At 41.9% G+C, this 27,313-nt stretch overlaps 1 protein-coding gene across 1 annotated transcript in view; it reads left to right on the plus strand.

Moving 5' to 3' along the window:
* The window catches only part of BRWD1 (bromodomain and WD repeat domain containing 1), a gene marked incomplete in the record, with an annotated part of 1,309,461 nt that overhangs the window by 791,846 nt on the left and 490,302 nt on the right, over positions 1-27,313 (plus strand). The window contains 2 exon segments of the mRNA XM_053705925.1: positions 5,484-5,591; positions 5,677-5,801. Coding sequence (XP_053561900.1) covers positions 5,484-5,591; positions 5,677-5,801 — 233 coding nt within the window.

Here is a 27,313-nt window from a genome sequence, read left to right on the forward strand (position 1 = left end):
CGTTTTTTGGGTATTAAGGGGTTAATCATCCATTTGCTGGTGGGTGCAATCCTTTGCTAACTTAATACATTTACTGTGAAAATTTGGTTGCTATAACTAATTTGGTTCATTGTTATTTCAACTGTGACAGCTTTTTTGTGCTTCTTAAAGGCACAGTAGCGTTTTTTATATTGCTTGTAAATTTATTTGAAAAGTATTTTCCAAGCTTGCTAGTCTCATTGCTAGTTTGTTTAAACATGTCTGACACAGATGAATCTGTTTGTTCACTATGTATGAAGGCCAATGTGGAACCCAACAGAAATATGTGTACCAATTGTATTGATATTACTTTAAATAAAAGTCAGTCTTTACATGTAAAGAAATTATCACCAGACAACGAGGGGGAAGTTATGCCGACTAACTCTCCTCACGTGTCAGTACCTTCGCCTCCCGCTCAGGAGGTGCGTTATTTTATGGCGCCAAGTACATCAGGGAGGCCCTTACAAATCACTTTGCAAGACATGGCTACTGTTATGACAGAAGTATTATCTAAATTGCCAGAATTAAGAGGCAAGCGTGATAGCTCTGGTTTAAGGACAGAGCGCGCTGATGATGTGAGAGCCATGTCCGATACTGCGTCACAATTTGCAGAAAATGAAGACGGAGAACTTCATTCTGTGGGTGACGGATCTGATCCAGGGAGACTGGATTCAGAGATTTCTAATTTTAAATTTAAGCTTGAGAACCTCCGCATATTGCTAGGGGAGGTATTAGCGGCTCTGAATGATTGTAACACGGTTGCAATTCCAGAAAAATTATGTAGGTTGGATAGATACTATGCGGTACCGGTGTGTACTGACGTGTTTCCTATACCTAAAAGGCTTACAGAGATTATTAGCAAGGAGTGGGATAGACCCGGTGTGCCTTTTTCCCCTCCTCCCATATTTAGGAAAATGTTTCCTATAGACGCCACCACACGAGACTTATGGCAGACGGTCCCTAAGGTGGAGGGAGCAGTTTCTACTTTAGCTAAGCGTACCACTATCCCGGTGGAGGATAGTTGTGCCTTTTCAGATCCAATGGATAAAAAATTAGAAGGTTACCTTAAGAAAATGTTTGTTCAACAAGGTTTTATCTTACAGCCCCTTGCATGCATTGCGCCTGTCACTGCTGCGGCGGCATTCTGGTTTGAGTCTCTGGAAGGGGCCATTCGCACAGCTCCATTGGATGAGATTATGAACAAGCTTAAAGCACTTAAGCTAGCTAATGCATTTGTTTCTGATGCCATCGTACATTTAACCAAACTTACGGCTAAGAACTCCGGATTCGCCATCCAAGCGCGCAGAGCGCTATGGCTTAAATCCTGGTCAGCTGACGTGACTTCTAAATCTAAATTGCTTAATATTCCTTTCAAAGGGCAGACCTTATTCGGGCCCGGCTTGAAAGAAATTATCGCTGACATTACGGGAGGTAAGGGCCATGCTCTGCCTCAGGACAGGGCCAAATCAAAGGCTAAATAGTCTAATTTTCGTGCCTTTCGTAACTTCAAGGCAGGAGCAGCATCAACTTCCTGCGCTCCAAAACAGGAAGGAGCTGTTGCTAGTTACAGACAGGGCTGGAAAACTAACCAGTCCTGGAACAAGGGCAAGCAGGCCAGAAAACCTGCTGCTGCCCCTAAGACAGCATGAAGAGAGGGCCCCCTATCCGGAAACGGATCTAGTGGGGGGCAGACATTCTCTCTTCGCCCAGGCTTGGGCAAGAGATGTCCAGGATCCCTGGGCGTTGGAGATCATATCTCAGGGATATCTTCTGGACTTCAAAGCTTCTCCTCCACAAGGGAGATTTCATCTTTCCAGGTTATCGGCAAACCAAATAAAGAAAGAGGCATTTCTACGCTGTGTACAAGACCTCTTACTAATGGGGGTGATCCACCCAATTCCGCGGATGGAACACGGACAAGGATTCTATTCAAATCTGTTTGTGGTTCCCAAGAAAGAGGGAACCTTCAGACCAATCTTGGACTTAAAAATCCTAAACAAATTCCTAAGAGTTCCATCATTCAAAATGGAAACCATTCGGACCATCCTACCCATGATCCAAGAGGGTCAGTACATGACCACAGTGGACTTAAAGGATGCCTACCTTCACATACCGATTCACTAGGATCATTATCGGTACCTAAGATTTGCCTTCCTAGACAGGCATTACCAGTTTGTAGCTCTTCCCTTCGGGTTAGCTACGGCTCCAAGAATCTTTACAAAGGTTCTGGGCTCACTTCTGGCGGTACTAAGACCGTGAGGCATAGCGGTGGCTCCGTACCTAGACGACATTCTGATACAAGCGTCAAGTTTTCAAACTGCCAAGTCTCATACAGAGATAGTTCTGGCATTTCTGAGGTCGCATGGGTGGAAGGTGAACGTGGAAAAGAGTTCTCTATTACCACTCACAAGGGTTCCCTTCCTAGGGACTCTTATAGATTCTGTAGAGATGAAAATTTACCTGACGGAGGCCAGGTTATCAAAACTTCTAAATGCTTGCCGTGCCCTTCATTCCATTCCACACCCGTCAGTAGCTCAGTGCATGGAAGTAATCGGCTTAATGGTAGCGGCAATGGACATAGTACCATTTGCGCGCCTGCATCTCAGACCGCTGCAATTGTGCATGCTAAGTCAGTGGAATGGGGGTTACTCAGATTTGTCCCCTCTACTAAATCTGGATCAAGAGACCAGAGATTCTCTGTTATGGTGGCTTTCTCGGCCCCACCTGTCCAAGGGGATGACCTTTCGCAGGCCAGATTGGACGCAGTCTGGAATTCCCTGAAGGCTCAGGGATCATGGACTCAGGAGGAGAAACTCCTCCCAATAAATATTCTGGAGTTAAGAGCAATATTCAATGCTCTTCTAGCTTGGCCTCAGTTAGCAACTCTGAGGTTCATCAGATTTCAGTCGGACAACATCACGACTGTGGCTTACATCAATCATCAAGGGGGAACCAGGAGTTCCCTAGCGATGTTGGAAGTCTCAAAGATAATTCGCTGGGCAGAGTCTCACTCTTGCCACCTGTCAGCGATCTACATCCCAGGCGTGGAGAACTGGGAGGCGGATTTCCTAAGTCGCCAGACTTTTCATCCGGGGGAGTGGGAACTTCATCCGGAGGTCTTCGCTCAACTGATTCATCGTTGGGGCAAACCAGATCTGGATCTCATGGCATCTCGCCAGAGCGCCAAGCTTCCTTGTTACGGATCCAGGTCCAGGGACCCGGGAGCGGTGCTGATAGATGCTCCTGTGCAGACTTTTTTGTGCAGCTGTTGCTGGAATTCCCTAACGGACCTCACACAGATCTACACCTGCGTACACCTGAGTACTAAGAGCAGGTAAAGAAGCCATCGGTTTATAAGAGAGCTTGCGCAAGCTGAAGAAAACCGAATTGCTGCATCGCTACGTTTACCCAAACTTAAAAGACCGGTAAGCCTAGAGACTTCAAACACATTCAAAAAGAGGTAAGACCACCCATGAAGCGGGGTTAACACATGAAGGAGGAGGTAAGACCACTTATACAGCGGTTCAGATATACCTCATAAAGTCATATACCTCATAAAGTGCCATTTAAGTTTACTGCAAATAATACACAAGCAAGATTGTCGCCCTGCTAAACATACTGGATTTTTAACATCCATTTGGGAACTCTGCCACTCTAATCATTTGAGCTTTGATATTTTATCAACTGAACTTGGATACTATATGAACTGTTTGAAACAATTGTGTTATTAAGAGAATCTTTGAGCTTTGATATTTTATCAACTGAACTTGGATACTATATGAACTGTTTGAAACAATTGTGTTATTAAGAGAATTTTTCAAACTAATTCAACAAATCCTTTTGTTTCAATATACAGACCACACCTCTGAGTAATATTTGTGGACATCGTTACTTTATCTGGGCTCTCTCATTTATATTTTATATTTTATATATCATATCAATATCTGTTTTTACTTTGTGAGTTATTAGTGAAATATTTTATTTATATAGATATACAGCTGTGTATTTTATATGTTTTAGTTTTTTCTCAGTATAAGATTGTAATATAATAAAAACTTTTGATTGTACTAAAATGCTTATGAAATTTATGTGAATAGAACAGATGTATTCTTCCTAAATTCATAATCTAGTAAAGGTATACTTATTTATATGAAAATATATACATAAAATATTTAGTAGGTAACACATATATTTCCTCTCATAGTTTTTAATACTTTTTAGCTTTTAGTAGCGCCACTCTCAACTACAAATCACTTCCAATACTAAAAACATAAAACAAAGAATATGAGATGGCGCAAGAAATCAGCTAGTATATGTTCATAAATGTAATAATAGATATAGGATTACAAAAGTGCCAGAGAAGAGAGAAATATACCCCCAAACATATAACTCTAAGCACTATAGGAAAAAAGGAAATATTATATATATATATATAGAAGTGGGTATCACAGTTCCAGAAGTAGAAAAAATGCACAAAATCCGAAGATCTTCTTCACAGTATCCCCTATCAGATGTGCACTTACTTCTAAGACCCTCAATCAAATGAGGTAAGGATGTAGCATAATTCACAAATGGGCTAGGCGCCTCCTGTAGTATGGATCAGGTGAGTGGTCGTGGATCACTGGTCATATGCTGAATCTTGTCACAGAAATTATAACCCAGCTCTGTATGGATTCTCCCAGGTCCAATGCTTTGTGTATAGGCAGAAGACTCTCAGCTCCGGTAACCATGAAGGAAAACTTAGTCACGTAAAGCAGAGCCACACTCTTAGAGGGCTCTAAGAGTGTGGCTCTGCTTTACGTGACTAAGTTTTCCTTCATGGTTACCGGAGCTGAGAGTCTTCTGCCTATACACAAAGCATTGGACCTGGGACTCACCTGATCCATACTACAGGAGGCGCCTAGCCCATTTGTGAATTCTGCTACATCCTTACCTCATTTGATTGAGGGTCTTAGAAGTGCACATTTGATAGGGGATACTGTGAAGAAGATCTTCGGATTTTGTGCATTTTTTCTACTTCTGGAACTGTGATACCCACTTCTATATATATATATATAATATTTCCTTTTTTCCTATAGTGCTTAGAGTTATATGTTTGGGGGTATATTTCTCTCTTCTCTGGCACTTTTGTAATCCTATATCTATTATTACATTTATGAACATATACTAGCTGATTTCTTGCGCCATCTCATATTCTTTGTTTTATATATATATATATATATATATATATATATATATATATATATATATATATATATATATATATATATATATATACATATATATATATATATATATATATATATATATATATATAAAATTTTATTTATTTTTTTGACTGTTAAAACTACTTATTTCCACATTCATTCTCATGGAACTTGCTACAAAATGTATTTAGAAATTAGCAGACTTAATAATCAGTGATTTTTTTTCTATACAATTTAATCACATTTAACTTGTTACAGGTCATCTACTTTCGTCAAGGTCATGAAACTTATATTAATGTTGTAAAAAGAAATAACCTTGGCATTTCAAACCTGCTGAAGGAACCATGGAAAAAAATCATGCTTAGGGTAATTTTTATTTTATTTTTTAATGTCAGAATGTTGTTCAAATTTTAATTTCTTTTGTTTAATTTTAAAATGGTTTTCTTTCTAGGACCAGGAACTGGTGAAAATTGTTGGAATGCGATATGAGACTGGTCCTCCCACTTTATGCTGTCTCAAACTCAGCCTGATAGACCATGTTAGTGGAAAACTCACAAACCAGTCTTTTTCTGTCAAGTATGTGTTTTTCTTTTATTAGTATGTACTATCATTGTGTTTTCTACATTTATTAATATAATTCAACTAAGAGAATTAAATGCTTTGGGCTTCTTCTCTTTTGGGGCATCAGTTCTATCATTTTCCATCTCAAGTACTAGCTTTATTTATAGACTTCATAGAATGGGAACACTATTCTTTTTTATTTTACATAAAATACATAAAGGGACATGAAGTCTATATCTTTCAAAATTCAGATAATTCAGTTTTAAACAACTTTTACTTCTGTTATCTAATTTGCTTCATTTTTTGGTACCCTTTTTTTTTTTTAAAGTATACTTAAAGGGATAGTCTACTTGAAAATGTTTGTTTTTTAAAAAGATAGATAATCCCTTTATTATCCATCCTCCAGTTTTGCATAACCAATACACTGATATTAATACACTTATTATCTCTGTGATTTCCTTGTATATAAGCCTCTGCAGACTGCCCCCTTATCTTAGCCTATCTGTGCTGACTCTTAACTCCACGGTAGTGAGCACGGTTTTTATCGCTTTCAAAATCAGTTTGAGCCTACCTGGGTTTAGCTTTTAAAAAGTACAAAGAAAATTTGATGATAAAAGTAAATTGAAAAGTTGTTTAAAATTGCATCCCCTATCTGAATCTTGGAAGTTTATTTTTGACTACACTGCCCCTTTAAGTAAGCTCAGCAGCAGCAATGAACTACTGCACGTATATGCCTTTGTCATTGGCTCAGCCAGTTCCCAATACTGCACCTGGAGCTCATTGTGCCCCCCCCCCCCCCCATGCTTGTGCGTGGTGACATCAACAAGCCCTTGAAACCAAGTACTGGAAGGACAACATCACTTGGAGGGGTTGGTATTCAAACCCCTAGCCCTCAGCTAACTTAAACCCTAGAAACCACCAAGACGCACCATTTGAAAGAATAATACCTGCTTTTTCAAACACTATTTTTAAAGAGATAAAAAATCCTTTTGTGAGAAAATAGCAAAAGTGACATACAGGTGATACCTTTAATAGCTAACTAATAGTGGATACAATTGCAAGCTTTCAAGACACTCAGGTTGCTTTGTCAAGCACTTAACATGTATACCTGTATAACAGGCCATCAAAAAGGCCTATAGACCCCTTGTCTTCTGAGTCTATTAAGCGTTAATAGCCAGGGGATCACTTGGCGTGAATAAATGTCCATCTATTTGCATAGAGGGTCATTGGAAGCCCCTATGTGCAGATCAAAGTAATATAACCCTTTATTTATGAGGATAACTCCTTTTGAGTTTAGGAGAAAACATACACACTTTTGCTCCATAACTTTATTTAAATTTCATTCTTAAGACACGGTGAGTCCACGGATCATCAATTACTGTTGGGAATGTTACTCCTGACCAGGAGGCGGCAAAGAGCACCACAGCAAAGCTGTTAAGTATAACTTCCCTTCCCACAACCCCCAGTTATTCTCTTTGCCTTTAGTGCACGGAGGAGGTGACAGAAAGCTACTGCCACTTCTCTTTCTCTCTGGTTGAGAAGTATTATTCGCTTGGCATATGATTCTGCTGGACAGCAACCTCCTGAGAGAATAACAGCTCATTCCACTAGGGCGATGTCTTCTTCTTGGGCCTTCAAGAATGAGGCCTCTGTAGAACAGCTTTGTAAGGCTGCGACTTGGTCTTTGCACACTTTTTCTAAATTCTATAAATTTTATACTTTTGCCTCGGCTGAGGCTTCTTTTTGGAGAAAGGGTTCTGCAAGCAGTGGTGCCTTCTGTTTAGGTTACCTGTCTTGCCCTCCCTAATCATGTGTCCTCTTGCTTGGGTATTGATTCCCAACAGTAATTAATGATCCTTGCACTCAACGTGTCTTAAGAAAGAAAACAAAATTTATGCTTACCTGATAAATGTATTTCTTCACACGGTGAGTCCACGGCCCTCCCTGTTTTTCAGACAGTTTTTTTATATAAACCTGAGGCGCCTCTGCACCTTGTGTTATTTCCTTTCACTCCTTTTCCTTCAGTCGAATGACTGGGGGTTGTGAGAAGGGAAGTGATACTTAACAGCTTTGCTGTGGTGCTCTTTTCCTCCTCCTGCTGGCCAGGAGTGATATTCTCAACATTAATTGATGATCTGTGGACTCACTGTGTCAAGAAATAAATTTATCAGGTAAGCATAAATTTTGTTTTTTCACACCTTTTGTTGCACGTCATATTTACATAAAATAATGATCTAGTTTGAATCTGTTTGGTCTCTTGAAAAAGATATATAATATTTGTAGATTTCTCACTGAAAAATGGCCTAAATGTGAGTAGCATCTTAAAACTGCAAATCAGCTCAGCACAGGGGTGGAAATAGCTAGTTGGTTAAAAGGACACTGAACCCAATTTTTTTCTTTCATGACTCAGAGCATGACATTTTAATTAACTTTCTAATTTACTCCTATTATCAATTTTTTTCGTTCTCTTGCTATCTTTATTTTAAAAGCAGGAATGTAAATCTTAGCAGCCAGCCCATTTTAGTTTCAGCACCATGGATAGCGCTTGCTTATTGGAAGCTTACATTTACCCACCAATAAGCAAGCATAACCCAGGTTCTCAACAAAAAATGGTCTGGCTCTTATGTATCATATTCCTGCTTTTTAAATAAAGATAGCAAGAGAACAAAAACAAATTGATAATAGGAGTAAATTAGGAAGGTGCTTAAAATTGCATGATCTATCTGAATCATGAGACAAAAACAATGGGGTTAGTGTCCCTTTAAATTGCATGGTCTATCTGAATAATGAAAGAAATTTTGAGGTTTTCATGTCCCCTTTAATTCCCTTATTCAATTATAGCAAAATATGTTCAGTTACTTAGGTAGGTGGTAGTTATGCGGTCTTGTGGCTTTCTTCCTGTTATTGTTCTGTTCACTTTTTGAAATGAGGTAGAACAGGCTGAAGCTTTTTTCTCTGTACAGAAGAAATAAGAAATTTTACATCATTATAGCATGCCTGCTGCAGCAGCATTCCCTTCACCTCCTAACTTTATCAGGGCTAGCCAGGGCTTGTTGATGTCATCGCTATTGTCTTGCTAAGGTGTGCAGGACATATTTATCTTAGGTTTCTGTGCTTGTTTAGTGTAGTGTGGATTAATTGTTTAATTGTGGGGTTTTTTAAAGTTTTCTGCCTCTCTGTGATTGGACATTGTTTTAGATTACCATATTTTTATTGCAATCATTTTGTTTTTATTGTATGTATACTTGGTGCAACACTTCAACTGTTAGTAATTTATAACTTTATTCTTAGTATTGAGACACGTGACCTGATGGTGCTGCTCTGTTTATTTCACATTCTGCATTGCCACAACAAATCTAACCAAATAGACTTTATAAACTGTATGCCCCCAGACAGAACTTTGACATGTAATTTCTCAAAATATCTTCATGGAAATTTAATTTAAAAAACAAATAAAGTTTTTCGTCAATGTATATAACTGGAATATAACTGAATTACAAAATAATATTTTTTGATGACAGAGTCCCTTTTTATGCACATCCAGTGACAGACAGCTAAAACTAGTTGACTGAGCTCTTGGATTAGCTGTCTGTGTCACTTGATTGATGCATTCAGATTTATGGTTTGTAATTTATTAAATGTACTCTGTTTTGAAACTACTGCCAGTGGCGCTAGTTAATTACTCGGTCCACTTTGAGAGTGCAGTGTCTCAAAGATGATGCAGGGGTTTACTACTAAACAGAAGCAATGTTTGTGTATAAGTTTTTCACAAGGATTGAGATAAAAAAAAGCATGTGCATGAAGCAGTTTCACAAATTATTAAAACCTTATGATCATTTTTAAAACTAAATCCGTGAAGATGCAACTTTCTTTCCTATGACATGGAGAGTTCACGACGTCATTCCAACTACTAGTGGGATATTCAACTCCTTACCCATAATCCCCAGTTATTATCTTTGTCAATGGAGGATGTGTGAAGTTGGTGTCTGAAGATTTTTAATCCTTTTATGGGTACTTTTCCCTGCAAGGAAGGATTAGGGGCTATGTCGTGTCCATGTCAATCTCTTTAGTAAGAGTAATGGTGGCTATTAGCAGTTAGAAAGTGGCGAGGTTGTCTTTGCTTTATTTTTAACATTATTGCTACCCCTTCATTGAAAGCCAGGGTTGGTTACTCTGTTCTTTCTTATTCTACAGGTCCTTGTCAGGCTGGCTGTTTGTCAAACCTGGGATTTGGTTCCTGTCCTGCAGCTGAAGATCCATGGTCTCTGTCAAGATGAGGATTTTTCTGTCAGGCGACGGGCTGCTGAGAAAGCTGCAAGGCTGGTGAGTTCTCTTACCCCTTGATGACTTGTGGCCTAAGTGAGGGGACCTTAATAACTAAGGATGGGTGACTTTTGCCTTTTTGAAAGGAGGGTCAGTTCTCTGTATGGGCAGATATTTTAAGAGTACCTTAGTAGCATTTTATTGCAGAAGCAGCTTCTTAATGTCAAAGGTCTCTTTGTCAGCAGCAGCACCTCTGGTTACTAGGGAGGTCTTTTGCGCTGTTCCGGATCTGCAGTGGTGCTAATATTACTTAGTTATGATGGGAAACTTCTGCAGTATTTATGGACCTCTGAATTCTCATAAGGAATGGGATATCAGAGTTTTTGGCTACGGCTTGGACTAATTGTATTATGTGCTTCCTTTTATGGTGTCTGTACATTTTTAGACATAATGAGGGATGATAGGAGTTCTGAAGTCTCAGCAGCTCTGTTCTATGAGAGCAGCGACTCGTGAGCAACAATGCAGTTTGTCTCTCATCGGTTACAACTGTATTAGGGACTTATCTTAAGGTTTTTTTTTCTACATATAGCATGATGTGCACTTTCAGGCGCCATTTTAAGTCACAGATAAAGGCTGCGACTCTTCCCACTGTTGGTGTTGTATTTGGCGCGATTAGCCCTGTGTAGTTGGGTCTTACTTTTTAGTATTTGCAGGACGCCATTAGGTAGAGAGAAAAATATATATCTAAAATTTGGGGGCCAACCATGTATGCGGCCTGAAAGCTGGTAGTGAGCTTTCCAAACAGTTGATCAGTGATGGCGGTATTATTACTTTCGATGTGATTTAGTACAGTCTATTGATCTCAATAATTGGTCAATTTACACGGTCTAATTTGCAAGAAGATATGAGCCTCTGTGTTTAAGGGCTCATATTTCTTGAGGATCTCCTAGAGTTTTTTATATTATATTTTAAATAATTCTGGTCTCCAGTTTTTCATTATGTATGGCGTGTTATTGCTATCTAGTAACGGTTTTTAGATATTACTGTTTGGAAAATTATTTTTTCTGTAATTTCGTCTGGATGAATATTTGACCTTTTTTGTTTAAAAAGGTAGTTTCTCTTATGGAACTTATTTCTAGCTAAATGCCCTAAATGTACCTGCAGTTTTCTTTTCAGGATGTATCTCCTGATAAATACTGAGTTTTTATTGTACTTGCTGCTATCAGGTGGCAGCTAATTGCTAATTATGCTGCTAAGGAAATAGGAGCTGAGGTACTTGTTTAAAATAAGAACATTTTTAAATATAGGTATTTAGTTTTCTTTTCAGGATGTATTCTCCTTGATAAAATCTGAGTTTTTATTGTACTTGCCGCCATCGGGTGGCAGCTGTTACTCATGTTCCTAAGGAAATAGGAGCTGAGATACTGGTTTCCAATAAAGAACATTTATAAATATATGTACATACAGTTTACTTTCCAGAATTTATTCTCCTGATAAATACTGTGTATTTCTTAATAAATGGAAAGTGTCCACAGCTGCATTCATTACTTTTGGGAAATAAGAACCTGGCCACCAGGAGGAGGCAAAGACACCCCAGCCAAAGGCTTAAATATTCCTCCCACTTCCCTCATCCCCCAGTCATTCTTTGCCTTTCATCTCAGGAGGTTGGCAGAAAAGTGTCAGAAGATTGTTTTCGTCTCTTATGGAGGGTAGTACTCTTCGACATGGGACGGGAGCTGTAAGTAATCCTGTCAGTCTCTCAGTGAGGGCTTGGATGAAAGTAAGAGTCCGGAGATGCAGGAATAGTCTTTCTGCGAAACTATCCCGACTCATTTTAACAACTCCACTAACATTCGGCGTTGTGGAACTTTGCTTCGCTGCCTGCTTCCTTCTCTCAAGTCCATGGTGGAGGCAGGGCTACTATCCGTCACACTTGAAGGGCCGTGTTCCTGTACTATGGCGTAGATTCCGGTTAGATCGTTAAATTTTACTTCTTCATGATTGTATTGTAACTCATTTGTTCCTGTGAACTCGCATGAAAAATACAGGGTCTCAGTGGGACTCATTTAGTAGCTTGGAATCAAGGGTTAATATCTCCTGAGGGAGATTATTGAACAGGGTTTTTTTTAATCATGTTTGTTATGTGATTCAATCTGCTTATGTGTAGTGTTAACTGGGCTCGTGGCTTTTTGGAACATAACAGTCTTTCGAAGTGACGCAACCTTACATTTGGGTGCGCTTTTTTTGGACTGTACGGTTTACCTTGTGACCGGGCGTGTCTACGTTCTGGTCTCCCATTTCCGCATTCCTGACTGTGTGGCGACAGAGAATTCTAGTCCGCTGGTGTCTGGTTAATAGGTGGTGGTGAGTGCCCCAGCCGTTGTGGGTGTCAGGTGCCGTTTAAATTTTTTTATATATAGTCTTTTTTTTTTGGTATCCTTTATCCAGTTATGGAGGTTGTTGAGATTGTTCAACTTTCTGATTCAGATTCTTCGTCCTGCGAATTGGCCCCATTGACTTAGGTCAGTCAGTTATGTTCTTTAGGCCATCCTAGAGCGCCTTGTTCCTCGGGCTTGGGGATTCAAGGGACTGCTGAGCCATCCGCCTTGGGCCCTGTCCTCCGGGAGGCGAGTTCCCTACTGCTCCCTACTACTACTACCACTACACATGCGGGTAACCCAGGTTATGTGTTTCTCTTGTAAGGTGTATCCAGTCCATGGATCATCCATTACTTGTGGGATATTCTCCTTCCCAACAGGAAGCTGCAAGAGGATCACCCACAGCAGAGCTGTCTATATAGCTCCTCCCCTAACTGCCACCCCCAGTCATTCTCTTGCAGCTCTCGACAAGCATGGAAGCAGTTAGAGAGATGTGGTGTAATTTATTTATTTTTTCTTCAATTCAAAAGTTTATTTTTAAATGGTACCGGAGTTGTACTATTTTGGTCTCAGGCAGAAAATAGAAGAAGAGTCTGCCTGTGGTCTCTAATGATCTTAGCAGGTTGTAACTAAGATCCATTGCTGTTCTCATACATAACTGAAGAGAGAGGTAACTTCAGCTTGGGGAATGGCGTGCAGGGTATCCTGCTATGAGGTATGTGCAGTCTAAATTTTTCTAGAGAAATGTATATGCTAGAAAATGCTGTTGATACCAGATTTATTTAAGGTAAGCCTGATTACAGTGATTTAATAACGACTAGTATCATGCTTACTATTAGAGGTAACACTCTTATTATTTTTTCAAACTACTGAAATATAAAATGTTTGCTGGGAGTGCTTAAACGTTTTTTATATGCTTTCTGGTGATAAACTTTATTGGGGCCCAGTTTTCTCTTGTTAAGTGTATTCAGTCCACGGGTCATCCATTACTTATGGGATATTCTCCTTCCCAACAGGAAGTTGCAAGAGGTTCACCCAAGCAGAGCTGCTATATAGCTCCTCCCCTCATATGTCATATCCAGTCATTCTCTTGCAAGTCTCAACATAGTAGGAAGGCTGTGAGAGGATTGTGGAGTTTTTATACTTAATTATTTCTTCAATCAAAAGTTTGTTATTTTAAATGGCACCGGAGTGTGCTGTTTTTCTCTCAGGCAGTATTTAGAAGAAGAACCTGCCTGCGTTTTCTATGATCTTAGCAGAAGTAACTAAGATCCACTGGCTGTTCTTGCACATTCTGAGGATTGGGGTAACTTCAGAAAAGGGAATAGCATGCGGGGTCCCCTGCAAACGAGGTATGTGCAGTAAAATATTTTTCTAAGGAATGGAATTGACTAAGAAAATACTGCTGATACCGATGTAATGTAAGTACAGCCTTAAATGCAGTAGTAGCGACTGGTATCAGGCTGATGAGTGTGTGTGCAGTGACTAAGAAAATGCTGTTAATACTGAAGTAATGTATGAGCCTTAACTGCAGTAGAAGCGACTGGTAGCAGGCTTATTAATAACACTACATAACCTTTAAAATGGATGTTAAAACGTTTACTGGCATGTTAATCGTTTTTTGTGAGGTAGTTTGGTGATAAAACTTATTGGGGCATGATTTTTTCCACATGGCTAACGTATATTTCTGCATAGAAACAGTTAACTGAGGTTTCCCTCTGTTGTAATATGAGTGGGAGGGGCCTATTTTAGCGCTTTTTTGCGCAGTAAAAATTGTCAGTCTTCCTGATTCTTCCTCCATGATCCAGGACGTCTCTAGAGAGCTCAGGGGTCTTCAAAATTAATTTTGAGGGAGGTAATCAGTCACAGCAGACCTGTGACAGTGTGTTTGACTGTGATAAAAACGTTAATTGTTAAATTGATTATCCGTTTTGGGTATTAAGGGATTAATCATCCATTTTCTGGTGGGTGCAATCCTTTGCTAATTTAATACATTTATTGTGAAAATTTGGTTGCTATAACTGATTTGGTTCATTGTTATTTCAACTGTGACAGTTTTTTTGTGCTTCTTAAAGGCGCAGTTGCGTTTTTTATATTGCTTGTAAATTTATTTGAAAGTATTTTCCAAGCTTGCTAGTCTCATTGCTAGTCTGTTTAAACATGTTTGACACAGATGAATCTCTTTGTTCACTATGTTTGAAGGCCAATGTGGAGCCCCATAGAAATGTGTGTACTAAATGCATTGATGTCATTTTTAAAGTCAGTCTTTACCTGTAAAGAAATTATCACCAGACAACGAGGGGGAAGTTATGCCGACTAACTCTCCTCACGTGTCAGTACCTTCGCCTCCCGCTCAGGAGGCGCGTGATATTGTGGCGCCAAGTACATTTAGAGGCCCATACAAATCACTTTGCAAGACATGGCTACTGTTATGACAGAAGTATTATCTAAATTGCCAGAATTAAGAGGCAAGTGCGATAGCTCTGGGTTAAGGACAGAGAGCGCTGATGATGTGAGAGCCATGTCAGATACTGCGCCACAATTTGCAGAACATGAGGACGGAGAGCTTCATTCTGTGGGTGACGGATCTGATCCAGGGAGACCGGATTCAGAGATTTCTAATTTTAAATTTAAGCTTGAGAACCTCCGTGTATTGCTAGGGGAGGTATTAGCGGCTCTGAATGATTGTAACACGGTTGCAATTCCAGAGAAATTATGTAGGCTGGATAGATAATATGCGGTGCCGGTGTGTACTGCCGTTTTTCCTATACCTAAAAGGCTTACAGAGATTATTAGCAAGGAATGGGATAGACCCGGTGTGCCCTTTTCCCCTCCTCCTATATTTAGGAAAATGTTTCCAATAGATGCTACCACACGAGACTTATGGCAGACGGTCCCTAAGGTGGAGGGAGCAGTTTCTACTTTAGCTAAGCGTACCACTATCCCGGTGGAGGATAGTTGTGCTTTTTCGGATCCAATGGATAAAAATTAGAAGGTTACCTTAAGAAAATGTTTGTTCAACAAGGTTTTATCTTACAGCCCCTTGCATGCATTGCGCCTGTCACTGCTGCTGCGGCATTCTGGTTTGAGTCTCTGGAAGAGGCCATTCGCACAGCTCCATTGGATGAGATTATGGACAAGCTTAAAGCACTTAAGCTAGCTAACGCATTTGTTTCTGATGCCGTCGTACATTTAACCAAACTAACGGCTAAGAACTCCGGATTCGCCATCCAGGCGCGCAGAGCGCTATGGCTTAAATCCTGGTCAGCTGACGTGACTTCTAAATCTAAATTGCTTAATATTCCTTTCAAAGGGCAGACCTTATTCGGGCCCGGCTTGAAAGAAATTATTGCTGACATTACTGGAGGTAAGGGTCATACTCTTCCTCAGGACAGGGCCAAATCAAAGGCCAAACAGTCTAATTTTCGTGCCTTTCGTAACTTCAAGGCAGGAGCAGCATCAACTTCCCCCGCCCCAAAACAGGAAGGAACTGTTGCTCGTTACAGACAGGGCTGGAAAGCTAACCAGTCCTGGAACAAGGGCAAGCAGGCCAGAAAACCTACTTCTGCCCCTAAGACAGCATGAAGAGAGGGCCCCCTATCCGGAAACGGATCTAGTGGGGGGCAGACTTTCTCTCTTCGCCCAGGCTTGGGCAAGAGATGTCCAGGATCCCTGGGCGTTGGAGATCATATCTCAGGGATATCTTCTGGACTTCAAAGCTTCTCCTCCACAAGGGAGATTTCATCTTTCAAGGTTATCAGCAAACCAAATAAAGAAAGAGGCGTTTCTACGCTGTGTACAAGACCTCTTACTAATGGGGGTGATCCACCCAGTTCCGCGGACGGAACAAGGGCAAGGATTTTACTCAAATCTGTTTGTGGTTCCCAAGAAAGAGGGAACCTTCAGACCAATCTTGGACCTAAAAATCTTAAACAAATTCCTAAGGGTTCCATCATTCAAAATGGAAACTATTCGAACCATCCTACCCATGATCCAAGAGGATCAGTATATGACCACAGTGGATTTAAAGGATGCCTACCTTCACATACCGATTCACAAAGATCATTATCGGTACCTAAGATTTGCCTTTCTAGACAGGCATTACCAATTTGTAGCTCTTCCCTTCGGGTTAGCTACGGCCCCGAAAATTTTTACAAAGGTTCTGGGCTCACTTCTGGCGGTGATAAGACCGCGAGGCATAGCGGTGGCTCCGTACCTAGACGACATTCTGATTCAAGGGTCAAGTTTTCAAATTGCCAAGTCTGATACAGAGATAGTTCTGGCATTTCTGAGGTCGCATGGGTGGAAGGTGAACGTGGAAAAGAGTTCTCTATTACCACTCACAAGGGTTCCCTTCCTAGGGACTCTTATAGATTCTATAGAGATGAAAATTTACCTGACGGAGTCCAGGTTATCAAAACTTCTAAATGCTTGCCGTGCCCTTCATTCCATTCCTCACCGTCAGTAGCTCAGTGCATGGAAGTAATCGGCTTAATGGTAGCGGCAATGAACATAGTACCATTTGCGCGCCTGCATCTCAGACAATTATGCATGCTAAGTCAGTGGAATGGAGATTCCTCAGATTTGTCCCCTCTACTAAATCTGGATCAAGAGACCAGAGATTCTCTTCTCTGGTGGCTTTCTCGAGTCCATCTGTCCAGGGGTATGACCTTTCGCAGGCCAGATTGGACGATTGTAACAACAGATGCCAGCCTTCTAGGTTGGGGCGCAGTCTGGAACTCCCTGAAGGCTCAGGGATTGTGGACTCAGGAGGAGAAACTCCTCCCAATAAATATTCTGGAATTAAGAGCAATATTCAATGCTCTTCTAGCTTGGCCTCAGTTAGCGACACTGAGGTTCATCAGATTTCAGTCGGACAACATCACGACACTGGCTTACATCAACCATCAAGGGGGAACCAGGAGTTCCCTAGCGATGTTGGAAGTCTCAAAGATTATTCGCTGGGCAGAGTCTCACTCTTGCCACCTGTCAGCAATCTATATCCCAGGCGTGGAGAACTGGGAGGCGGATTTTCTAAGTCGCCAGACTTTTCATCCGGGGGAGTGGGAACTTCATCCGGAGGTCTTCGTTCAACTGATTCATCGTTGGGGCAAACCAGAACTGGATCTCATGGCGTCTTGCCAGAACGCCAAACTTCCTTGTTACGGATCCAGGTCCAGGGACCCGGGAGCGGCGCTGATAGATGCTCTAGCAGCCCCTTGGGTTTTCAACATGGCTTATGTGTTTCCACCATTTCCGCTGCTTCCTCGGCTGATTACCAAGATCAAACAAGAGAGAGCATCGGTGATTCTGATAGCGCCTGCGTGGCCACGCAGGACCTGGTATGCAGACCTAGTGGACATGTCGTCGTCCTGTCCACCATGGTCTCTGCCTCTGAGGCAGGACCTTCTAATTCAGGGTCCTTTCAACCATCCAAATCTAATTTCTCTGAGGCTGACTGCATGGAGATTGAACGCTTGATTCTATCAAAGCGTGGCTTCTCGGAGTCGGTTATTGATACCTTAATACAGGCTCAGAAACCTGTTACCAGAAAAATTTACCATAAGATATGGCGTAAATATTTATATATGTGCGAATCCAAGAGTTACTCATGGAGTAAGGTTAGGATTCCTAGGATATTGTCTTTTCTACAAGAGGGTTTAGAAAAGGGCTTATCTGCTAGTTCGTTAAAGGGACAGATTTCTGCTCTGTCTATTCTTCTACACAAACGTCTGGCAGAAGTTCCAGACGTTCAGGCTTTTTGTCAGGCTTTGGCTAGGATTAAGCCTGTGTTTAAGACTGTTGCTCCGCCGTGGAGCTTAAACTTAGTTCTTAAAGTTCTTCAAGGTGTTCCGTTTGAACCCCTTCATTCCATTGATATTAAGCTGTTATCCTGGAAAGTTCTGTTTTTGATGGCTATTTCCTTGGCTCGAAGAGTCTCTGAGTTATCTGCCTTACATTGTGATTCTCCTTATCTGATTTTCCATTCAGACAAGGTAGTTCTGCGTACTAAACCTGGGTTCTTACCTAAGGTAGTTTCTAACAGGAATATCAATCAAGAGATTGTTGTTCCATCATTGTGTCCTAACCCTTCTTCGAAGATAGAACGACTTTTGCATAATCTGGACGTAGTCCGTGCCCTGAAGTTCTATTTACAGGCAACTAAAGATTTTCGTCAAACTTCTTCCCTGTTTGTCGTTTACTCTGGACAGAGGAGAGGTCAAAAAGCTTCGGCTACCTCTCTCTCCTTTTGGCTTCGTAGCATAATACGTTTAGCCTATGAGACTGCTGGACAGCAGCCCCCTGAAAGAATTAAAGCTCATTCCACTAGAGCTGTGGCTTCCACCTGGGCCTTTAAAAATGAGGCCTCTGTTGAACAGATTTGCAAGGCTGCGACTTGGTCTTCGCTTCATACCTTTTCAAAATTTTACAAATTTGACACTTTTGCTTCTTCGGAGGCTGTTTTTGGGAGAAAGGTTCTACAAGCAGTGGTTCCTTCCGTTTAAAGTTCCTGCCTTGTCCCTCCCATCATCCGTGTACTTTAGCTTTGGTATTGGTATCCCATAAGTAATGGATGACCCGTGGACTGAATACACTTAACAAGAGAAAACATAATTTATGCTTACCTGATAAATTTATTTCTCTTGTAGTGTATTCAGTCCACGGCCCGCCTTGTCTTTTTAAGGCAGATCAAAATTTTAATTAAAACTCCAGTTACCACTGCACCCTATGGTTTCTCCTTTCTCGTCTTGTTTCGGTCGAATGACTGGATATGACATGTGAGGGGAGGAGCTATATAGCAGCTCTGCTTGGGTGATCCTCTTGCAACTTCCTGTTGGGAAGGAGAATATTCCATAAGTAATGGATGACCCGTGGACTGAATACACTACAAGAGAAATAAATTTATCAGGTAAGCATAAATTAAGTTTTTTTCCACATGGCTGGCTAAAATTTGCCTAGGATAGTTTAGTTAGGCCTCTCACTGTGTAGACAGGAAGTGGGAGGGGCCTAATTTTGCACCTAGATGCGCATTAACTTTTGCAGACTGAGACATCCTGTTTTCCTAAAGGAGTTCCCTGAATGCTTAGGATCTCTCTGAAGGGTTTTGGTGCTTTCCAAAGTCGTTTGTATGGCAAGGTAGGGCCACAGCAGAGCTGTGGCAGTTGGTTGTGACTGTTAAAAAACGTCTATTTTGTTTTTTTGATCCGTTTTTGAAACTATGGGGTTAATCATCCATTTGCAATTTGGTGCAATGCTCTGTTCGCCTATTATATACACTGTAAAAATTTCGTTTGATTTACTGCTTTTTTTCACTTTTTCAAATTCTGACCTTTTTTATTTTTCTTAAAGGCACAGTACCGTTTTTATTTTTTGCTTGTTAACTTTCTGTAAAATGTTTTCCAAGCTTGCTGGTCTCATTGCTAGTCTGTTTAAACATGTCTGACATAGAGGAAACTCCTTGTTCATTATGTTTAGAAGCCATGGTGGAACCCCCTCTTAGAATGTGTACCAAATGTACTGATTTCACTTTAAGTAATAAAGACCATATTCTGTCTTTAAAAGATTTATCACCAGAGGAATCTGACAAGGGGGAAGTTATGCCGACTAACTCGCCCCACGTGTAAGAGCCTTTGACTTCCGCTCAAGGGACTCCCGCTCAAGAGGCGCCAAGTACATCTAGCGCGCCCATGGCGTTTACTTTACAAGACATGGCGGCAGTCATGGCTAATACATTGTCAGCGGTATTATCCAGACTACCTGGGTTACGAGGAAAGCGAGACAGCTCTGGGGTTAGAAGGAATACAGAGCACTCTGACGCTTTAGTAGCTATGTCTGATACCCCCTCACAATATGCAGAAGCTGAGGAAGGAGAGCTTCTTTCTGTGGGTGATGTTTCTGACTCAGGGAAGATGATTCAACCTGATTCTGATATGGCAACATTTAAATTTAAGCTTGAACACCTCCGTGTGTTGCTCAGGGAGGTTTTAGCTACTCTGAATGACTGTGACACCATTGCAGTGCCAGAGAAATTATGCAGACTGGGTAAATACTATGCAGTGCCTGTTTTCACTGTTGTTTTTCCTATACTTAAAAGGTTTTCAGAAATTATTACTAAGGAATGGGATAGACCAGGTGTACCGTTCTCTCCCCCTCCTATTTTTAAGAAATTGTTTCCAATAGATGCCGCCACACGGGACTTATGGCAAACGGTCCCTAAGGTGGAAGGAGCAGTTTCTACCCTAGCTAAGCGTACTACTATCCCCGTCGAGGACAGTTGTGCTTTCTTAGATCCAATGGATAAAAAGTTAGAGGGTTACCTTAAGAAAAAGTTTATTCAACAAGGTTTTATTCTACAACCTCTTGCATGCATCGCCCCAGTCACTGCTGCGGCGGCTTTCTGGGTTGAGTCTCTGGAAGAGGCTTTACAGGTAGAGACCCCATTGGACGATATACTTAACAAGCTTAGAGCACTTAAGCTAGCCAATTCATTTGTTTCTGATGCCATTGTTTATTTGACTAAACTAACGGGTAAGAATTCTGGTTTTGCTATTCAGGCGCGTAGGGCGCTATGGCTTAAATCATGGTTAGCTGATGTTACTTCAAAGTCTAAGCTTCTTAATATTCCTTTCAAGGGGCAGACCCTATTCGGGCCTGGTTTGAAGGAAATCATTTCTGATATCACGGGAGGGAAAGGACATGCCCTCCCTCAGGACAGGTCTAATAAATCAAGGACCAAACAGACTAATTTTCGTGCCTTTCGAAACTTTAAAACAAGTGCGGTATCAACTTCCTCTAGTACAAAACAAGAGGGAACTTTTGCCCAGTCCAAGTCGGTCTGGAGACCTAACCAGGCTTGGAACAAAGATAAGCAGGCCAAAAAGCCTGCTGCTGCCTCTAAAACAGCATGAAGGATTGGCCCCCGATCCGGTAATGGATCTAGTAAGGGGCAGACTTTCTCTCTTCACCCAGGCTTGGGCAAGAGATGTCCAGGATCCCTGGGCGTTGGAAATTGTATCCCAGGGATATCTTCTGGACTTCAAAGCTTCCCCTCCAAAAAGGAGATTTCACCTTTCCAATTATCTGCAAACCAGATAAAGAGAGAGGCATTCTTACATTGTGTTCAAGACCTCCAAGTTATGGGAGTGATCCACCCAGTTCCAAAGGAGGAACAGGGACAAGGCTTCTATTCAAATCTGTTTGTGGTTCCCAAGAAAGAGGGAACCTTCAGACCAATCTTAGATCTCAAGATCCTAAACAAATTTCTCACGGTCCCATCATTCAAGATGGAGACTATTCGTACCATCCTACCTATGATCCAGGAGGGTCAATACATGACTACAGTGGATTTAAAGGATGCTTATCTTCACATTCCGATACACAAAGATCATCATCGGTTTCTCAGGTTTGCCTTCCTGGACAGGCATTACCAGTTTGTAGCTCTTCCCTTTGGGTTAGCTACAGCTCCAAGAATCTTTACGAAGGTCGCATACGGACATTTTTCTGGTATTTCTGAGGTCGCACGGGTGGAAAGTGAACGAAGAGAAGAGTTCTCTATCCCCTCTCACAAGAGTTTCCTTTCTGGGAACTCTGATAGATTCTGTAGAAATGAGGATTTACCTGACAGAGACCAGGTTATCAAAACTTCTAAATTCTTGCCGTGTTCTTTATTCTACTTCTCACCCTTCGGTGGCTCAGTGTATGGAAGTAATCGGCTTAATGGTAGCGGCAATGGACATAGTGCCGTTTGCCCGCCTACATCTCAGACCGCTGCAACTCTGCATGCTCAGTCAGTGGAATGGGGATTACACAGATTTGTCCCATCTACTAAATCTGGATCAAGAGACCAGGGATTCTCTTCTCTGGTGGCTATCTCGGGTCCATCTGTCCAAAGGTATGACCTTTCGCAGGCCAGATTGGACAATTGTAACGACAGATGCCAGCCTTCTAGGCTGGGGGGCAGTCTGGAACTCCCTGAAGGCTCAGGGATCGTGGACTCAGGACTAGACCCTCCTTCCAATAAACATTCTGGAACTAAGAGCGATATTCAATGCTCTTCAGGCTTGGCCTCAGCTAGCGACAATGAGGTTCATCAGATTTCAGTCAGACAACATCACGACTGTGGCTTACATCAACCATCAAGGGGGAACAAGGAGTTCCCTAGCAATGTTGGAAGTTTCAAAGATAATTCGTTGGGCAGAGATTCACTCTATCCATATCCCAGGTGTAGAGAACTGGGAGGCGGATTTTCTAAGTCGACAGACTTTTCACCCGGGGGAGTGGGAACTCGTCCGGAGGTGTTTGCACAATTGGTTCAACGTTGGGGCGAACCAGAACTGGATCTCATGGTGTCTCGCCAGAACGCCAAACTTCCTTGTTACGGATCCAGGTCCAGGGATCCCAAGGCAACGCTGATAGATGCTCTAGCAGCGCCTTGGTCCTTCAACCTGGCTTATGTGTTTCCACTGTTTCCTCTGCTCCCTCGTCTGATTGCTAAAATCAAGCAGGAGAGAGCATTGGTGATTCTGATAGTACCTGCGTGGCCACGCAGGAATTGGTATGCAGATCTGGTGGACATGCCTCTGAGACAGGACCTTCTACTTCAGGGTCCTTTCAACCATCCAAATCTAATTTCTCTGAGACTGACTGCCTGAAGATTGAACGCTTGATTTTATCAAAGCGTGGCTTCTCCGAGTCAGTTATTGATACCTTAATTCAGGCACGAAAGCCTGTCACCAGGAAAATCTATCATAAGATATGGCGTAAATATCTTTATTGGTGTGAATCCAAGGGTTACTCATGGAGTAAAGTCAGGATTCCCAGGATATTATCTTTTCTCCAAGAAGAATTGTAAAAGGGATTGTCAGCTAGTTCCTTAAAGGGACAGATTTCTGCTCTGTCTATTCTTTTGCACAAGCGTCTGGTGGATGCTCCAGACGTTCAGGCGTTTTGTCAGGCTTTAGTTAGAATCAAGCCTGTGTTTAAACCAGTTGCTCCGCCATGGAGTTTAAATTTGGTTCTTAAAGTTCTCCAAGGGGTTCCGTTTGATCCTCTTCATTCCATAGATATCAAGCTTTTATCTTGGAAAGTTCTGTTTTTTGTAGCTATTTCCTCGGCTCGTAGAGTTCCCAAGTTATCTGCCTTACAGTGTGATTCCCCTTATCTGATCTTCCATGCAGATAAGGTAGTTTTGCATGGAAGGTGGTATCTAATAAGAATATCAATCAGGAGATTGTTGTTCCGTCATTGTGTCCTAATCCTTCAAAGAAGGAACGTCTATTACACAATCTTGACGTGGTTCGTGCTTTAAAGTTTTATTTACAAGCTACTAAAGATTTTCGTCAAACATCTGCTTTGTTTGTTGTCTACTCTGGACAGAGGAGAGGCCTAAAGGCTTCGGCAACTTCTCTTTCGTTTTGGCTAAGAAGTATAATACGCTTAGCTTATGAGACTGCTGGCCAGCAGCCTCCTGAAAGGATTACAGCTCATTCTACTAGAGATGTGGCTTCCACATGGGCTTTTAAAAATGAGGCTTCTGTTGAACAGATTTGCAAGGCGGCAACTTGGTCTTCGCTTCATACTTTTTCAAAATTTTAAAAATTTGATACTTTTGCTTCTTCGGAGGCTATTTTTGGGAGAAAGGTTTTACAGGCAGTGGTACCTTCCGTTTAAGTACCTGCCTTGTCCCTCCCTTCATCCGTGTACTTTAGCTTTGGTATTGGTATCCCACAAGTAATGGATGATCAATGGACTGGATACACCTTACAAGAGAAAGCATAATTTATGCTTACCTGATAAATTTATTTCTCTTATGGTGTATCCAGTCCACGGCCCGCCCTGTCATTTTAAGGCAGGTATATTTTATTTTTTAACTACAGTCACCACTGCACCCTATGGTTTCTCCTTTCTCTTGCTTGTCTTCGGTCGAATGACTGGAGGTGGCAGTTAGGGGAGGAGCTATATAGACAGCTCTGCTGTGGGTGATCCTCTTGTAGCTTCCTGTTGGGAAGGAGAATATCCCACAAGTAATGGATGATCCGTGGACTGGATACACCACAAGAGAAATAAATTTATCAGGTAAGCATAAATTTTGTTTTTCCTCCTGGGAGGGTGGATTGTTCCCCCCGGAAGTTGTGGCATGTTTTCGCTTTTATATACTTTTGGCGCTTGCTTGTCTACAAAGTCTAGATGTTTATTTGTGATTGTGCTCGTGCCCAATTGCCCCAGGTCTCTCGGCCACTGGAGGGCATGTGCAGTTCCCTGTGGGTGTAACTGTTCCTGAGTGTTGTGCCTTTTTTTACAGGCTGGCTCGCCTTCGTGTTTTACTCAGACTCGTTTTTGAGCTGTTTGGGGACCCTATCCTTCTCAGTTATGGGACTCATCAGTCTCCTACGGAAGTTGTTCGGGACACGTTAGTCCCATGTTAGTCTGTTTTTCTTCCTCCCTCTCTGTGGGCGGATTTAGCCAACTTGGCAGTTATCACCCTGGTTGCTGGCTGCTCCTGCTTGGGTTCAGATCTTCTGTCTTGCGGCTTATTCAGACATGTGGCACCTATTATACCTTGCTGGTCAGGTTGGTGTGCCAAGTGCTCTTAACATTATTTATTTTTTTGTTATTTGTTTTACAAGTTTCAGCTAAGCATTCTCAAGAGGACTTGCGGGTCCTTGCGGCTCTCGGGATAGTTTCAGTCCTAAATAGCCGTCTCTCTGGTGACTGGGTCAGTGAATTTTGCTGTGTCACACTCTGTTGTTTCTGATACCCTCGGAACCTAGAGTATTCCTTCCCACGTGGTGGGAAAATTCGAGGGTTTAGCGCCTCTTTCCGCCGGTTTGGGCGGTGTTGCTTTAGGAAATTGTCCTTTTTGGACTTGTTCATTTAGTGGTTCTCTTCATTGAGACCTCTTGGATTGTCCATTTCTCCTTGTGGATGGGTCGCCTTTGGGGTACTTGGATTCCTTTCGGGAGTTGGTCGTTCCTTTTTTGGGACATTAGACAGTGAGGTTCTTTTGGGCTCTGGTTATGGGTCCTTTCCTGATGTTGGGAATGCTCTGCATCTCTTTCTTTGGATAGAAATGGTCTTAGTGGTTTTCCACTCATATGGTTCAGGTATTACCATCCAGGTGGCATCCAAACCCATGTTTTACTGTCCTTTGACTTCAAATCTGAGGTTAATGTGAAGGCTTGATGTTGCTCTGTTCGGGTGACTTGTCCTCACTGTTCCTCTTGTGTCTGGAGCTTATGGCTAGTTGGAAAACTAGCTCAGCATACTAATGCTCTGTGGCTACTCTGTACTGTAGCAATTGGAGGGTTGCTAGTTCGATCCCCGGTGAGGTCTACTCAGCTTTTCCTCCTTTCGAGGTTGATAAAATGAGCAGTGCCCTGTGTCCCTTAGGAGGATTAGCCGCTCTTTCAAGCACAGTCATGTTAATGTTGCTTGGACGCCTGTTAGCTCTAGTGTCTTTTTATGGCCCTGGCTTTTTGGAGTGTTGGGCTCCTGCAAGGGGTGGTCTCTTCCCTTTGGGTCGGACTTGCAAGGACTTCTTGCTCTTGTTATCCGGGTCATTCTGGATTTTTTCCCTGGGAGGTATGTTTTCTTTCATGTAATTAGCAAGAGTCCATGAGCTAGTGACGTATGGGATATACATTCCTACCAGGAGGGGCAAACCTCAAAATGCCTATAAATACACCCCTCACCACACCCACAAATCAGTCTAGGTCTTATGACTGCTGCATCGGACGTGATCCCTTTGCTCGTTTTCACATGCGACCTCTTCAGCTCTGTATGCTGAACCAATGGTGCAGGGATTACACAAAGATATCTCAATTAATATCTTTAAAACCGATTGTACCACACTCTCTGACGTGGTGGACAGATCACCATCGTTTAATTCAGGGGGCTTCTTTTGTTCTTCCGACCTGGACTGTAATTTCAACAGATGCAAGTCTTACAGGTTGGGGAGCTGTGTGGGGGTCTCTGACAGCACAAGGGGTTTGGGAATCTCAGGAGGTGAGATTACCGATCAATATTTTGGAACTCCGTGCAATTTTCAGAGCTCTTCAGTCTTGGCCTCTTCTGAAGAGAGAATCGTTCATTTGTTTTCAGACAGACAATGTCACAACTGTGGCATACATCAATCATCAAGGAGGGACTCACAGTCCTCTGGCTATGAAAGAAGTATCTCGAATTCTGGTTTGGGCGGAATCCAGCTCCTGTCTAATCTCTGCAGTTCATATTCCAGGAATAGACAATTGGGAAGCGGATTATCTCAGTCGCCAAACGTTGCATCCGGGCGAATGGTCTCTTCACCCAGAGGTATTTCTTCAGATTGTTCAAATGTGGGAACTTCCAGAAATAGATCTGATGGCTTCTCATCTAAACAAGAAACTTCCCAGGTATCTGTCCAGATCCCGGGATCCTCAGGCGGAGGCAGTGGATGCATTATCACTTCCTTGGAAGTATCATCCTGCCTATATCTTTCCGCCTCTAGTTCTTCTTCCAAGAGTAATCTCCAAGATTCTGAAGGAATGCTCGTTTGTTCTGCTGGTAGCTCCAGCATGGCCTCACAGGTTTTGGTATGCGGATCTTGTCCGGATGGCCTCTTGCCAACCGTGGACTCTTCCGTTAAGACCAGACCTTCTGTCGCAAGGTCCTTTTTTCCATCAGGATCTCAAATCCTTAAATTTAAAGGTATGGAGATTGAACGCTTGATTCTGGGTCAAAGAGGTTTCTCTGACTCTGTGATTAATACTATGTTACAGGCTCGTAAATCTGTATCTAGAGAGATATATTATAGAGTCTGGAAGACTTATATTTCTTGGTGTCTTTCTCATCATTTTTCCTGGCATTCTTTTAGAATTCCGAGAATTTTACAGTTTCTTCAGGATGGTT

The sequence above is a fragment of the Bombina bombina genome, chromosome 3, assembly GCF_027579735.1.
Source record: "Bombina bombina isolate aBomBom1 chromosome 3, aBomBom1.pri, whole genome shotgun sequence".
NCBI classification, from domain to species: domain Eukaryota; kingdom Metazoa; phylum Chordata; class Amphibia; order Anura; family Bombinatoridae; genus Bombina; species Bombina bombina.